The 17613-nt window shown below is 39.5% G+C and overlaps 1 protein-coding gene across 1 annotated transcript in view; it reads left to right on the top strand.

The window, feature by feature from the left end:
• WWTR1 (WW domain containing transcription regulator 1) overlaps nucleotides 1–17613 on the top strand; it is a 121658-nt gene that overhangs the window by 59388 nt on the left and 44657 nt on the right. Inside the window, exon 2 of the mRNA XM_073359714.2 lies at nucleotides 9180–9316. Within this exon, the coding sequence (XP_073215815.1) occupies nucleotides 9180–9316 (137 nt within the window). The remainder of the gene's footprint in view (nucleotides 1–9179; nucleotides 9317–17613) is intronic.

Consider the following 17613-nt stretch of genomic DNA (forward strand, 5'->3'; position numbering starts at 1 on the left):
GAGGTCAATTTATCATTAGAGTGGGTAATGGCAAAATGAAGACTAACAGATTTTTCATGCTACTGTTTGCTAATTTAAACTAACTGATCCCTCTTGGCAAGGCAGCAGTGGAAGTCAGGGATTAGAGCCTAACAGTTTGAAAATATGATACGTGAATTAGCTCAAAATTCTAAAGAACTTTAACATTTTAAAATGGGAAGCCCACACTCAGATAGGAAACTTGTCACAAAGCACTAGGAGTTAGAAATGGAACAGAATCATAAAAACCTTATTAAAAATAGATAAGGACTTTTGTTTTACTATGTTACGAAGATGGGACAGCCACTAAGATCCCAGAGTTCATGGGCACAGAGCTCATGTTTGAAGTCATGAATGGTAAAGCTCCCTTTCACATCAGGAAGAGGAGTGTTAGCCCACAGCTGAGCATTTTTGAAAATCCTACCCTTGCATTTTGTCTTTTCTGTCTACTTATATGGCCCGCATCACTGTAATATGTGAGTGCCTCACAGTAATTTAGAAATAGAAATAACTTCTATTGGTGAGAGAGACAAGCTTTTGAGTGTCTTGTCTCTCTCACCAACAGAAGTGGGTCCAATGACTGACATGGCTACAACTACACTGCCGAAACAAGTCATGACTCTTCAGCCTTGTCTACCCAAAAGAGGTTTTACGTTATAACTTAAGGTCTAAATTTAAACCAGTATAGTTATATTACAGTATAAGTGTCTGCACAGGTGCTATGTCTGTATAACCATATTGGTTTAACTGCTAAAACTTTTCCACGTAAACAAGGCCTTAGAGAAGGCTTTTACACATTGTCACCCAGACTCAGACCTAATGTTGACTTTAATACTGAAAGATAAATACATACTTAGCCTTGCTGTCCATCTCCTGAGTAGTTTGTCTTTTCCATGTAACAACTTAAAACTGCATTGCAGTATTGTCCTCTGAGCACTGAAGGGATGATTTGTGTTTTATATTACTTGCTTTTGTCTGAAGCTTTGCGCTCTCTCTCTCTCTCTCTGATTTTTGCCTTGTGGAATTGGTGGTTCTAGAAATAAAACAGGGAGCAGCTGGGCTGATATAAACCCTCAGTTAGGGGTGTTTGGAGTCTTTTGCATAGTGATTCTCTCCATTTTGCATAGAAATGCAGACTTGAGCTGAAATACTTAAATGAATCTTAGTTACAAAGACATTTCACTAGTATTAGTGAAACAGTTTCCTCTTTTTTTACTTCAAGCACTGGACCGGCATCATTCTTTTACGGAACACAGTTCCACAAATAATGCCAAAGTTAACCCTTACTTACACTTGCACAGCCCTGCTGAATTCAGGTTGGCCACTAAACGTAATGCATGCTATTATACTTTTATAATAGTGTTCTGCATAAGAGCCATGTCTCTTTCAGTGTTTGTGATTCTGTGCTGGTAATATATCTTAATTGGTTCTGATACTGGAATTTCATGCGTTGCCTAGATTCTCTTCTAAAGGAGCGTTTGAACTTCAGACTGAACACAAGGAACTACCCAGATGTTCTGCATTCGAAAGTTTGAAACCCACTCATGAAGTTCCACGTCCTGCTCATCAGCCTTTAAGATAAAAGAGATTGCTGTGAATTGAAACTTGTCAGTTCTGATAACCAACAGGTCATTGGGATTGGTATAAGGCTCACCCCAGGCAGTTTTTGCAGTTCTCCAACCTAGAGCTTGCTGGTCTATGTAACAAGACATTGGACCAAATTCTGATTTCAGTTACCTTGGTATAAATCCATTGATTTCAATGGAGTGGGGGGATACACCTGCTTTTGCAAGGGCTTAGTTTGGTCTCCAAAAGGTTAACAGTAACTATCTAGAGAGCTGTGATTTATTGTTTATTTAAAAAAAAACGTATTGGATATAAGTGGAAAATGAACCATCTTCCTGTTTTCATACTTGCTGCTGCCTCTCTAAAAGCCATACATATATCTTTTTTTTGCAAGAGCCCTTAGAGTTGGAATCTAATTTTTACAGTGAGTGTTAGTTTTAAACCTGTACTGGTACTAGTTTTCTTTTGACTAACAATAGCTCTTCATATCTAGTAATGTTAAATAAACAGTGTTGGCCAATCACAGTCTTTTCCTTGAATAATGGGATAAAAACCTGTCTAATGGGCTTAGTTAAAAGTTCCAGTAGTGATCAACAGTTCCTTAATCTTGAGAATCACAATATGAATGCCATACTTGAGCCCCTATATTTGAAACTCTGTCTTCATGTTTTTGAATAGAGTAGATATGTTTGTACACTGCTAGATTGGCACCAACACGGGCGATTCAGGGCACTTGTGGCTTTTGGCTAAGGCTATTGAGAACATTTCATATTTACATAGAGCATTCCTGGGGGTTTTTTCATGTGGCTTGATAATTTTAGATCTGTGATCCCTACATTTTTGGATCAATATCTCTATTCTTTGGGATGTTCAGAAGCCTTGTCACTTGGCTATCATTGCTTTATTTCTCACATGTATAATTAAGGCACAGATTAGTGTTGTTCATGTAAAAAGGATCAAGTTTTTGAATAATATCAATATCAGTTGCAGCTACAGTTTTGTGACTAGCTGCTTTGCATGGCAATTTGCAGAACATTTTTATCATCAGTTTTTGCAAGTCTTTTGGGTTCTGTTGCTGTGACATGGCTTGTTTGATTAAATTTGTAAAGACAAAAAGTGCAGGTTGTGCTGATTTTTGTCTGAGAGTGCAATAATACTTTCTAGAAATGTCTTAACTTAAAAATAAAATTATTCTTTGTTTGTTTATACCAGATGTTGTTTGGTTTCTTCATGTTTTGTGCTGTTTTGATCCTGACTGTACTAATAGCTAAGAAAAGGCATAAAGTTCACAGGAAGCAAATGGCAGAGCTGTTCCTTGTAATCCCCTGTAGGCAGGGCATCTTCAGAGGGCATATTTTGAATAGCATGAAATGGGCGGAGAATTGGCTCATGATACAAAGAGGGAGAAAAAACCTCCTTTACAGAACTGCAACTCATTTCATCCTAATTTGGTGATCAGAAATCAAGTGCTCTGACTGACAAATGTTTTTCCAAAAGAACAGCTATCACTTGACTGTGGCATTTATAGTATATCACAGATAGTACTAGGATAGATGTATTCATAAAAACAAAGAGTTTCAATTCCATCGTTTTGTTAAACTAAAAAATATATTTACCTGTAAGGATATATTGTCTCATCCTAAAGTGCCCTAACATTGGAGTTTGGTCTTCACACACAAAGTCTGAAATAGTCCAGGGCACTCTGCAAGGCCAGTCTATTTACCCAGGCTTTGAGAAGAGGAGGGGCTTGATAAGGCCTGGTATTTATGGATGAAGTGGAGTACAGTTTGTGTTTGACTTTATTTCTTCTTGCTGATTTTTCTGTGTAGGGTGGGTGGATATTGCTGGCTTATTTAATAGGGTCATGTATTGTTTATATAATGATGCTTTTAAAGTATATAAAAATTACTAAGAGCTTGGGATAGGTACCTTTGTTATACACATGAATCAAAAGAAATAAAATAAACATATAAATCGCAAATATCATCAATATCTTCGGTACAGACTCAGGTAATGCAACCCTGTATGTGATCACTGCTTCTGGTCTGAATGAGAAAAAAGTGATCATGTTTCTTAGTATATTAATGTATGTTGCTTGCAGGAAATAATTAAAATGCAAGAATGCTAATACTGAAAGGAACTTTGATAAGAGAGGAGGATTTTCAAGCCAGGCATTTTAGTATTCTTGTGTGTTTTTCTTTTTGTTGAGAGCCCTTCCTGTTGTACATAATTGGTAGTTGCAGTTTAAGGTTTCTGTTTTGTAATAAGAATCACAGGCACGTTCTGACAAGTTATGGGTTACCTAATACAACTGGCTTCATAAATACTTTAACTTGTGCATCAAGTTCTTCTAAAGGAATGTATGCTTCCAGTTTATAAAGCTCTATCTGCCTTTGAAAGTTACTTAGAAGGAAAATTTAATCTGGCTTAATTTTTTTATCTTGACTACATTTTAAAGGATTGTAAAATAACTTTAAAGTGAAGAATCTATTCTGACATAAGATTAATTAAGATAGTATTTCAGAAATTTCTAAAGATTATGTTTTAATACATGCTTATCCCTACTTGGGCAGTACATTTTCCCCCATATGTTTGTTAGAAATCCCAAATGCACAACCCTGATTACATTTAATCTTTTTACTTGAATTTAGTGTGCCAGATCAAACAGAATGGTGGGCCTTTAAATGTAATTGACAGTTGATATAATTACCTCCCACCCTATATAAAAGTAAATTGGACTATACAGTAGAGAGCATTGCCAAATTTATTTTTATAACTGGATCTTTCATACAACCATTTATAACACTTTAGAGTTGGAGGTAGACTTGAAAGAGATCATTTCGCAGAACTGGCTAAAATGATTCTTATACTGACCGAAAGGCAAAGTGAAGTAGAATACAAGAAAAAGCTGAAATGTTAATAGTGGTAAAGGCTTGCATGGAGGGCAAGATGGAAGGAAGAAATAATGGGGGAAGGGAAACATGAGAGAGGTGTATAGCTGATCATAGGCTTCAGCAAAGGAGAAAGTATTAAGGCGAGGCTTGAAAGGAAGTGACTCAGGTGTGTAATCTACAGTTGTGGAGACTTGGAGGGAATAGGTTAAATGTGAAATGAAAAGTAAAAACAAACAAACAATTATCAGAGGTATAAAGACAGCCTCAAAACTACTTGTTCATTTTTTAAAGGATTTTTTCTGCTTGGGGTTTATATTATTTCTGACAATATCCAAACCTGACTTTAGAGCATTTGGAGGAGTGGGATGGTAACATCACAGTAGGCTGTTGTGACGTTGGCAAACCGGGGCTAGCTAATGCCACAGCCCCCTAGGCCTCACTGAACACTAACAAATGCATAGCTGGAAACCAGTGTGGCTCACCTATGTAAAGTAGATATTAAAGTTTTAAGAATGTGTTTGGTGTTTCAATTTTAATGAAATGCTTGTAGGATGCTCCATGTATTAATCTTACATATAACACCTGTATCCCATGTTATAAGCTAATATTGTCTGTAACTAAAAAAGCGTTTGCCCTAAAGCTCTCCACAGTCAGGAGAGAAGCATTACCAACTATGAAATACTAGCTTACCCTGAGAGGTGTCACCTCCTCTCCAACAAAAGAGGGCACATAGACACCAGACAAGCCATTGTGGAACATCAGTGGACAAAAGACTTAGTTGATTGCTACCTCCACACCTATGAAGAGGAGATGTGCACAGTCCCTCCCATCAACTTGAGCTCTGGGGGAACGGAATAAAAATCCCTGCCAAGAAGAAATTGTTATCCCCTGGACTTCATGAGAGGGCAAGACTTCTAAGTGTAAGCACGGGATCCCCGGCTGTTTAGCTTGGTTTAGCCCTAAAGGACATAGAGAGCTTGCACATTACAGCAGCGTCTATTACTTTTGAAACCTAAGCCTGTAATTAATGCGTGTGTGTGTTTAACCTTGTAAATAACTCTATTTCTTTTCTTAGATAATAAATCTTTAGATAGTTTATTATAGGATTGGCTACAAGCATTGTCTTTGGTATGAGATCTCACATACAGTTGACCCAGGGTAGGTGACTGGTCCTAGGGGACTGGAAGTAACCTGGATGTTGTTGTGATTTTTAGTGCAAGGGGCCATTGATCACAAAAACAAGCTTGCCAGGGTGGCAAGATAGACCAGATCAAGGGGACTGTGACTTCGTGTTAAGGCTGTTACAGTGCTTGAGGAGTTCACACCTGATACTTGGTTGGTGAAATCTAAGTATAGAACTCACACCCAGTTTGGGGTTGTGCCTTGGTTTGTAACAGTCTGTTCTGAGGTTGGCACTCGCGTTTGTGAGCCACTCCAGATAGCTTGACAGCTGTAACCTGATTTGCAGCTCTTCCAATTATCGGTTGAGAGGGAAAGGCATCTGGAGTCTTAAGGATGAGGGGTGGAGACTGTGATAACAGGAAGGTGGTGACAATAGGTCCGGAATAGAGTCCAGTGAAGATACCAGTGATGGGTCCTGTATAGAGGGCATGGGACACCCCCTTCCCGTAAATATGCAAAAACACAGAGATAGGTGTGTGTGTGAGAATTGTGAACACAGCAAATCTATAGCAGAATGTTATCAATTTTCTGTGTTTCCAGTTCATATTTAGTAACAGCATCAGGGTATTCTTCTCCACCGCTTCTGAGACATCTGCGCAGACTATGCAGTCAAGATCTGAAATGAGGCAAGCCACAAGGATTTTGAGTGGGGCTGGAGTGCTGTATTTACCACTCAAGTCGCAGGCTGAGGTGATTGTAGAGCACTCTAAAGTGTTACAACAGGTTAAAGAATATTTAGATAAATTAGATATAATCAGGTCATCAGGGCCTGATGAACTTCATCCTAGGGTAGTTAAGGAACTAGCTGAAGCAGTCTCGGAACCAAGAGCTCATAGAGGATCGGTGAGTTCCCAGAGGATTGGAGAAGGGCAAACATAGTTCCTGTCCTTAAAAACAGGAACAAAGAGGACCTAGAGAATTATAGACCAGCCTAACTTCAATACCTGGAAAGATACTGAAACAAATTATTAAACAGACATGTGTAAGCACCTAGAGGATAAAAGGGTTATAGGGATTAGCCAGCATGGATTTGACAAGAACACATAATGCCAAACCAATCTAATTTCCTTCTTTTACAGGCTTATTGGCCTAGTGGGTAGGAAGTAAGCAATAGACTTGATACATCTTGATTTTAGTAAGGCTTTATACACAGTCCCACATGACATTCTTATAAGCAAACTAAGGAAATGGTCTATAAGATGGTTGAACAACTGTACCCAGAGAATAGTTATCAATGGTCAATCACTGTCAAACTGGGAAGTGCATATAGGTATCCTGCATGGGTCAGTCCTGGGTCTGGTATTTTTCAGTATTTTCATTAATGACTTGGATAATGGAGTGGGGTATGGTTATAAATTAGCAGATGACATCAAGCTGTGAGAGGTTGCAAGCAATTTGGAGGATAGGATAAGAATTTGAAATGACCTTGACAAATTGAGAATTGATCTGAAATTGATGAGATGAAATTCAATAAAGATGAGCAAGTATTATGAGTAGGAAGGAAAAATCAAATGCACAACTTCAAAATGGGGAATAACTGGCTAAGTGGTTGTTCTGCTGAAAAGGATCTGGGGGTTATAGTGGATCACAAATTGAATATGAGTCAACAATGTGATGCAGTTACAAAAAAGTCTAATATCATTCTGGTGTGTATTAACAGTAGTGTCATGTGAAAGACACGGGAGGCAACTGTCCTGTTGGTGTTGGTGAGGTCTCAGCTGGAATACTGTGTCCAATTCTGGGCGCCACATTTTAGAAAAGATGTGGATAAAATGGAGAGAGTTCAGAGGAGAGCAACAAAAATGATAAAAGGGTTAGAAAACCTGACCTATGAGGAAAGGTTAAAAAACTGAGCATGTTTAGTCTTGAGAAAAGAAGACTGAGGGTGGACCTGATGGGTAAGGCTGCGAGTCTTTCACAGAGGTCACAGAAGTAACGGATTCCACGACTTTCTGGAATCTCCGTGACTTCCGCAGCTGTAGCCGCACTGGCTGCTGGTCTGGCTGCCCTGGGGTCAGCCACACTGGCCACTGCTTGGGCCACCCCAGGCAGCTGGTCCCGGGCGGTGCCTCGGAGCAGTGGTCCAGGAGTAGCGATGGCACCTTAGGGCCACCCGCCCTCCCCCACAGCTGGAGAAGCTGCGATGGGGTCACGGACCACCGCACCCTAGAGGCAGTGGCGGGGCCATGGGCTGCCCTACCCCAGGAACGGCAGTGGGGCCACAGGCCACCCCCAGGGGCAACAGTGACCACCGGAGCACCCACCCCAGAGCAGCAGCGCCTGCTGGAGTGCCCCCCTCCTCTCCCAGCACCTAAGATTTAGTTAGGGGTATTTTTATTAAAAGTCATGGACAGGTCACTGGCTGTGACTTTTTGTTGATTGCCCGTGACCTGTCCATGACTTTTACTAAAAATACCCATGACTAAATCATAGCCTTACTGATGAGTCTTCAAGTATGTTAAGGACTGTTATAAGGAGGACTATGATCAATTGTTCTCCATGTCCACTGAAGGAATGAGCTTAATCCCATCCCAGTTTGGTATTGTCCTCCAACTTTATAAGTGGACTCTCTATGCCATTATCTAAAATCACTGATGAAGATATCGAACAGAACCAGACCCAGAACTGATCCCTGTGGGGGGCCCCACTCACTATGCCCTTTCAGCTTGACTGTGAACCACTGATAACTACTCTTTGGGAACAGTTTTCCAGCCAGTTATGCACTTACCTTGTAGTAGCTCCATGTAGGTTGTAGTTCCATAGTTTGTTTATGAGAAGGTCATGTGAGACAGCATCAAAGGTCTTACTAAAGTCAAGATATACCACATCTATCGCTTCCCCCCATCCACAATGCTTGTTACTCTGTCAAAGAAAGCTATTAGGTTGGTTGACACAATTTGTTCTTGACAAATCCATGCTGACTGTTATTCGTCTTCTTATCTTCTAGGTGTTTGCAAATTGATTCCTTAATGATTTTCTCCATTATCTTTCTGGTTACTGAAGTTAAGATGACTGGTCTGTATTTCCCCGGGTTGTTCTTATTTCCCTTTTTATAGATTGGCACTATATTTTCCCTTTTCCAGTCCTCTGAAATCTCTCCCATCTTCTGTGACTTTTTGAAGATAATCGCTAATGGCTCAGATATCTCCTCAGTCAGTTCCTTGAGTATTCTAGGCTGTGTTTTATCAGGTCCTGGTGACTTGAAGACATCTAACTTGTCAAAGACATCATTGTGAGTGCTGTCATTTGTCCAGGTTAGTGAAGGTGATCCATACGGAAAGGTAAGCAAAGTGGTGCCACAGCAGATAGAAGACTGGAGGGCTGCAATTCGTTCAAGAGTAAAAGTAAAGGACAGCATTATAGCTGTTTATAAATGGATTGCGGTGAATCAAGAAGGGAGGATAAATGAAGGATTTGAGGAATAATTGGTTCCTTTTATGGCTCCTATGCTCTGACAATCTGCATAGTATGCCTGAGGTTTTCCTTTTAAATTGATCTCCCTTTCTTTCCCTTTTGCAGTCATATTGAAAAAATTACAACATGGCAAGACCCTCGAAAGACCATGAATCAGCCACTAAATCATATGAACCATCATCCTGCAGCAACTTCCACACCAGTGCCGCAGAGATCAATGGCAATGTCCCAGCCAAATCTGGGTAAGTATTGCAAGTCATTTCCTAACTTAAAAAAAAAGGAGTGGAACTGGCTGGTTATTATACTACCATTTTCCAATGTACTTTTTGCTTGAGTGCAGGTAACTGTGAACATCAGTGATCCTGTCATCAGGCCAAATAGTATATTCCCCATTTCCTCTGTCTATTATTTCTCTCTCTAATCTCGGGAACAAGGGAATAACAACATTGTTACTGCTTGAGATAAGGTTCTGACATTGTCAAGAGGCTTTTTGTTTTGGAACTTCCATGGCAAATCCCTTTTGTGGTATTGAGTAGGACAGAAAAATATATCACCCCAATACTTTTCCATTCAAGTGTGCTATAAAACATGCCTTCACCACAACTACATTTTATTATTCTCAAAGCTGCAGTACAAAGTTCTGGTAGAAGAAATCTGCCTTGAGCTTTTCCTCTATCTGATCAAGTCAAAGGTTATTCTCGGGCCATTGTATGTATTAGATTATTAGATTCTGCAGCAGCAGTTGCTTAAATGCTTTCAAAATAAAGCTATTCTATTTACATTGATCAGTGTCAGGTGGAGGGATGTGAGAACCACTTACAAATAGAATGGATTTTAAAAGAAACAGTTTAAATACTAGATTTTCAATAATGAAAAAAACAAACAATCTGAAGACTTTTGCTGAATGGCTTGTGTACTTAGGTACCTGCTGATTCAGCAAAGCACTTAGGTATGTGCTTAACTTTAAGCATGTGCTTAAATCCTCTCGATTTTGCTGAATCTGAGCCTTAGTGAATATAACAGCCATGAAGATTTAAGAGGAAACTAAAAATGAAAAGAAAAACCTTCCTTATATGCTTAAGAAATAATAAGAATAATTAATAATTCTTTGCATTTATACTGCACCTTTCATCTGAGGATCTTAAAGTACTTTACAGAGGTAAGTAATATAATTTCTTTTACATATGGAGAAAATGAAGCATAGAGAGGTCAGGTTACTTGCGCAAGGTCAGACAATTAGATCAAAGAGTCCTGATTGGAAGTATAAACCAGATTTTAGTAGAGAGCTGGCCATTGAGTTTATGTGTATATGTTCTGTGCATATGCAATTCAGCTGGGATCTCTTTTCGCACATTGAAAAGACTCCAGAAATCTTTAAGTTGTAAAGAGTTACCTATGGCAGCAATACTAAAGATATACTCATTTTCATGTTTTGTTTATAATAAGTACTTTACTGATGACTGTCCTCTAAGATAAATCACCCCACGGTCTCATCACTTGTTTTTTTCCCAACAATTGTCACTGCTTGGATATTTACAGTACAAACCTGTTGTTGGTTGTGCTATGCAAGTCAGTGGACAGTAGCAGATGTGTCACGAGAATGGACATCTGAAGAAGAAACCTGAATAAACTCCAAAAGGCTAGTGAGTCACACTAAATGGTAATACCAACACTTTGCTCTGCGCATATTATTTAAAATCACAGCTGCCTGTGGTTCACTTTCTGTTCATAGCAATCCTAAAATAAAGACTCAAAAGGAAAAAGATGGGAACATTTTTTTCTTTTGCTCATGTCAACCCTTCAGCTGCTGTTGCCACCTTTATCTTCGCTATATAGTACAAAAAAAAAAAAAAAAAAAAAAAGGAGGGGGAAAACCCACACATTATCATTTTTAAGACAGGATTTCCCCAAAGATTTTTGGGGGAAAGGCAGACAGTCAAATCTATTAAGTAGTTATTTAAAAAAGAAAACAAAACAAAAAAAGTATTTTTAAATTAAAGGTTGTGGGGGGGGAGCGGTTTTAATGAGGATTCAATAGATTAAAAATAAAAGCCAGGTGGGGCACCACCCATTGGTTTAGTTGAGGATTTTTTCTTGAAGGGATTTGGACGCCATAATATAGTGAAAGGAAAATACTTTGGGTCACGTTCATCCCGGGACAACTCCACTGACTTCAACTACACCGTACACTTCATTCAAACTCCCACCCCCACATATTTTGGAGCAATCTTTTCTGTTTTTGTACAGGGTCTAGGACAAGGATCGGCAATGTTTGGCCACAGCCCAACAGGGTAAACCCCCGGCGGACCAGGCCAGTTTGTTTACCTGCGTGTCTGCAGGTTCAGCTGATCACGGCTCCCACTGGCTGCGGTTCGCTGCTCCAGGGCAATGGGGGCTGCGGGAAGCCGCGACCAGCACATCCCTGGGCCCACGCTGTTTCCCACAGCCCCCATTGGCCTGGAGCGCGAACTGTGGCCAGTGGGAGCTGCGATCAGCCGAACCTGCGGATGCAGCAGGTAAACAAACTGGCCTAGCCCACCAGGGGGCTTACCCTGGCGGACTGTGGGCCAAATGTTGCCAATCTCTGGTCTAGGACAATAGGATCCTAGTCTGTTATTAGGCCTAGTCACTACTGCGATAGAAGTAAAAAATATTAATTTCCACAGTATCAACATTAATTTAATCAATTTGGTGATTGCTTCAACACAAATTACAGGTTTTTTTCTGGGCCTAGCTACTTCTTTGTGAGATGGTACGGCAAGTCCTTGGGAGTTTTGGCTGCACAGTAGGATAACTCTTTTCTTTCCTCAGCTCTGTATCAGGTTCTATATCATGATTTCTGGTTTTACAATCCAAGTACTGATCTAGATAGACCACTGAAATGTATGTGTTAAAATCCTTAAAAAGAAAGTTGTATTAATTTACAAAATAAGAACAGGAACAGCACTTTATTTAAAAACAAAAACAAATAATTCAGTTTAGGCTAATTGGAAAGTGTTCATACTTACAGAGACTACAAGACTGTGATTTAAACCTTCCCCCCAAAAACTTTCACCTCTCCTCATTCAAACAGACTCTGGATACTGGATGTGACAGTTCAAAGTACACATAACCAGTTTTCAGTTCCATATCAGGATGTCTCTGTTTTGAAATCATTTTTGCCAAAGGAAAATGACATGTCCCTTTACTATTTTGTGACACTACCAGTGTTGTTATAAAACCTGCTTTGTTGGGTTCATGTCAGATATTTAAATGAGCAGTTTGCTGGAATAGCGCTGCGCCCCTGAGCCAGAAGCTATTGTGCCAACATCCTACCAGACATCACAGGAAAAATGAAAACTGGATAACAAGATAAACCACCCTTCTGGCGATAGTTGGTTCCTAACCTTTTAGCAAAAGCAGTCTACGCCTCTGTCTGTTGTCTTTTTCACCACTATAGGAATTAAAAAATAAGTTTTTCTTTTGAAGATATGCCACCTACAAGTAAGACGTTTAAGTATTCCAGGTCTGAGTCCTGGTCTGCACTTCCAATTACTAACATGTGTTTTTCTTGCTATGCTTCTTGTGATGATATGGAAAACGAGGTCTGTTTTGTACAGCTTGTTGTACTGGTTTATAACATCCCTTCAGCTATATTTTCTGGGAAATGTGCAAAGGCGCTTATAAACTTTTTATCAAAAGCAAATAATGTGACTAAATGATAGCACATCCTAATATGCTCGTGGCTTCGAGCATAGAGAAATCTATAGTGAATGGTCATTGAAATTTGAAGACATACTTTAAGGAATCTGCAGCCCTTTTCTATGCCCCCCACCCCACCCTTTTAACTGTGGTTTATGTGGTAAATTTATGAGCTAAACATCTGCTGTTTCATATAGCTTTACCAGTTCTGATGCTCTCTACCTTTTAAAAGTTTGTTTTTATAAATGCTATTTAATATAGAAAACTGAAGGCATTTCTCTCTTTGATGGATCATGTTAGTTCGAGACATAGTCGTGTAAAACCAATATATGCTTCTATGTTAGGTCAGATTAGTCCAACTCCACAGAAGTCAATGAAGTTGCACATGTATAACTGAGAGCAGAATTTGATCTTTAAATCAATATAATTGGCTAGCAAATGTTGGAGATTTTTTTAAGCCTGGCATTTTTAAACTTCTCAATCATTTCTATCTCCAAAATTGTTAGTATCTGGCTGTACAAAGAACAGATTACTTTAACAGGAGGAGTTTTCTAATTATAGGATGAAAGTTCTTCTATTTGGTGTGGAGCAAAGGAAGTGTCTCTGAAGACCTGAAGCTATCTCTACAGGAGAGAACTTATCTGTACCAATGCAGCTGCACCGCTGTAAGATCTCTCATAGCGCCACTCTATGCCAATGGGAGAGAACTCTCCTTTTGACATAATTAAACCATCCCCAATCAGTGGCGGTAAGCCATGTTGGCAAGAGAACCTCTCCCATTGACATAGCGCTGTGCACACTGCCACTTATGCTGGTGTAACATATGTCGCTCAGGGGTGTGTTTTTTCACATCCCTGTGTGACATAAGTTTTGCTGACATAAGTGGCAGTGTAGACATGACCTCAGTGAAACATGGTATTTCTTTTCCTTTCATCAACACTTGATATGCCCCATTTATTTAATGCTGAATCTGCACATGAATCCAGTTTCTGTCTAACCTAACATAAATGGATCAGGTGAAGAAGACTAGCTGTCTTTCTCAAACGACTGAAAGAAAAAAATATTACTCCAAAGTGAGTTAAAAGTGGTCTCCAAACTGATCTGCCCCAATAAAAAAGGGCTTACAGTGAACCATTCTGACATGTGGCTATGAATCCTGCCTAATACCTTCATTGGGACTAGAGACACAAGTCTGCTATCTTTTCTTGTCAGCTAACATCAGTCTAGGCACAGGATACAGCCTTCTTTGTTAAGTGTATATTATTTGTTTGTATTATTTCTTAATAATTTGCCCAAGTGTTTAGCTCATGGAGATCACTTTATCATGGAGATAAATGAGGTTCCATTTATAAATGGTTAATAAATGATTAATAGATTGTTATATAGTCAGACAGATAAATATGATGCTTATAATGTATAACAGACATTACTTACATCTGTATCATGCTCATTACATCTATTAATCAGTTATTAACCTTTTATAAACCGTTTATAAATGGAACTTGAATATAAATTGTGACCCCGATGGGATTATTTGAAACTTGGGGTTGTAAAGAAATACGATCTGCAGTGGCCTTAATAGCAATCCCTGGAATAGCAATCCCTGGAATAGCAATCCTTGGAGTTGCTTAGTATTGTTATGGGCTGTATGTAGGCAAGTATTTTTTTTAAAGTAGACCCTCATGAATGTTTGATTTCTTTCTATACTGTGCATAATACAACACACAGAATCATTTAGATTTTCACTCTGGTTCCTTGGAGCTATTTCAGTTGGACTACTTTAGTGCATACGTACAACCCTGACTGAAGTTGCTGAACACAATCTGGCCTTTAATTAAATATTGCCCAGATTTATCATTATGCAAATTGCTTTAATATGAAATGTAATGAAAACACACCAGATTACTTGCTTCACTTTTTGATATAATTCAATTTGTGTTTATATGGCTGAGTAGCTGGTCATTTAGAAAATGCCTAACCAAAAATTAGGCCAAGTTTCAAAGAAGTCAGTGGGGCTCAGCATGGGTACAGGCACACAGCTGTGTACCGTCAGTTGCAGGACTGAGGCCATACTACAAATGCTAGATACATTTGGAATAAATGACTGGTAAAAGAAGTCAGGCTCTATTTCTGTCTTTAATATTCTATTTAGAATTTTTGATTAATCCTTCCAAAGATGCTTAGATATAGAAGGTCACAGATGAACTACAGTAAATTTTGCTTTTTAATCACCTTTTTAAAATTTTTAAGGGTTTTTCTTACCTAGTTATTTAAGAGTCCACTTTATTATGAATATCAGATATTCAAGCATAGGCTTCCCTTAACATCTCTGACCCTATTCAAGGCATAGCTTTGCACCTTTCTGACATGGCATATTGTCATTTGCATCCTTATGTTGCATAAGCCCCAGATATATTTGGAGGATTATTTTATCTTCCCATAACTAGTGCTCTCAGGATTCAGAACAGGCCCATCAAAATGTAAGACAGCTCAGTTTTTCCTTAATTGAAGTTGTGAATGCTGCCCTAAGTTTGGAGCTTTTGTATTACCCACCAATTAAAATAATTACTGTGCTAAATTAATAGTTTTGTCGATGTAATGACTAGAATTCTTACATGGCTCAATCCTTTCTGACCCACTGGAACATTTTTGTTGCTCTGAGTTTGAAGGGCTTCGTAATGAAATGCTCTATCCAAGAAAGGTGAAGCTGAAATGTCCTGTCATTAAGCCATTTGTTTAGCTCACTAATGAAATCACCACTCCCAGTGAAGTTCCCAAAACATTCTTTGAGCCATGTCTTGAACTCCCAATTTCATCATTCCTGTACAGTTTTTGAAGTTTCATGAGTGCAGATGGTCTTTTTTCCCTCTTCTCCCAGCTTAAAGTGAGAGTCCTTTATCTTCTTCTTTTGTAGAGCTAAAATACTTCCCAGTGAATGTTGCTAGTTGGCAGCGATCAGTAACAACTGCTATAGCCTGCTTTTTCTAAATAATTTGTGGTGAGGAAGTCAGCATAAGTTCTACTCCCATACAAGGGACAGTGGCATTCATTGCCCTCAAATCTCTAATGGTTGCATAGGGCGTTATGTGCACACACCAGGCCCTCAGCCACAGTGCTTGGGCAAAAGGCCTGTTTTGATGATTTGCCCTTGAAGGCCCAGGGAACCAGTTGGCTATGAGGACTCTGCGGATGAATAGTTTTGCAGACAGACTACTATCAATGACTTTGTAAAGTGTTACAATTATTTTTTCTTTTTGACTGATAAAATGATATAGTGGCTTCTAAATGCTCTCTTCGCCTGCTTTGTCCTCGTAATGGTATTCCAATGGTTTTCAACTGAGCCAGTGAGGAGAGGGCTAGAGGGGCAGTTGTTCCTGAGTGACTCCTTTCCTTTCTCTGTGAGTACTCAGATTGTTTTTGGGGTAATTGTATATGTGCTCTGAGACCTTACGATGAGGGGCTCCACAACAATCTGTTCTCTCAATCCCCCTGTTCAATAGTGCTGGCTAGTGCTTTGGAACAGCTTATCCACAATCAGAGATTGGGATGTGGCTAAGGTCTTTGCTGGATGAGGTTCTTTTATAGAATGGCAGAGATAATATTGGCACCCTCATCTGAAAGGATATGCTTACCGTTGGTTATCAGATATACAGCCTGGGGGTTTGATTTTTCTTTTCAGATTTGGACCTCACCATAGTCATCCTTGCCTTGGCTAGTTTAAGGCTGGATCTCTGTAACTTGTTCTACATGGAGCTACACCTCAAGGCTATTCTGAAAGTACAACTAATACAGAATCTGTGTGTCTATCTTCTAAATGGAGCTCGTTATACCTGTGCTCCATGATCTGCATGGCCTTAAACTACAAGATTCCATAATATTCATGGGCCTGCCCTCCTCAGAGACCGTGTCTCTCTTTATGGATTCACAGTAGTACAAGTAACAAAGGAGCTCCAGCTTGTACCCTTCCATTTTGAATGAGAGAAGCTGATGGCAGCTCTTTTTCAAGGAGGAGTCCTCATATCTAGATTTTTTTTTTTCTGCTTTGGTCTGTCAGAGACTAGATTTTATGACCTTCAGGGCATACTGCAAGGCCCAATTGTTCTATTATGCTTTTTCTAGAGGACTGAGGATTATTAAGTGGGGTCCTGGGGTTGATAGTTTGGGAGGAGTTTGTTGGCACTTTGTAAATGTTTCTGGGTTTAATTATTTATTTAGGCATTCCATATACATCTTCAGAGTGTGTTGTTAAAATGTGCAGATCAATCTAAATAAACTAGTAAAACAATAGTCCCTCTGGATGGTCCCATCATTATCTCTAGTGCCCTAGACCATCTTTTCTGTCTCTTTCTTCACTGTTGGCAATCTAACAGCAGCAGCACCCCCAGAAATGGAATTCCTGCCTGACCCTCCCCACTTGGAATTTTCCTTTTCTGGCATGCCAGACAGCTTGTATGCCTCAGCAATCTTTGCCCTGAGATGTGATTGATGGGTGCAAATGCAAAAGCTGTGGTCACATATGAGCTGTCTGGCAGGCCAGAAGTGTCAGCGAGATGAAGCAGAGTCACCCAGAGAGAACTGGAGCAGAGCCATGTCCCTGTGGGTCCCAGACCCCCTGCATTTGTGTTGAGACAGTCTTCCTACTTATTCTTACTCCTGCTGTCATATTTATTCCTCCATAACATGTTTTCTATTGTGCTTTGCCAGACTTCTGAATTCTGCCCTGATCTGCAGCGTTTATCTGACCCAGCTAGCTCTACTTTTGCCGTCTAGTCTTTCTGCAGAAAGGCTGCCTCATGGAATTCTGTTCAGTGAGAATACCTTCTTCACAGGTTTTGTAAGGATTAATTCACCAATATAA

The sequence above is a fragment of the Lepidochelys kempii genome, chromosome 9 (assembly GCF_965140285.1).
Source record: "Lepidochelys kempii isolate rLepKem1 chromosome 9, rLepKem1.hap1, whole genome shotgun sequence".
Taxonomy (NCBI): domain Eukaryota; kingdom Metazoa; phylum Chordata; order Testudines; family Cheloniidae; genus Lepidochelys; species Lepidochelys kempii.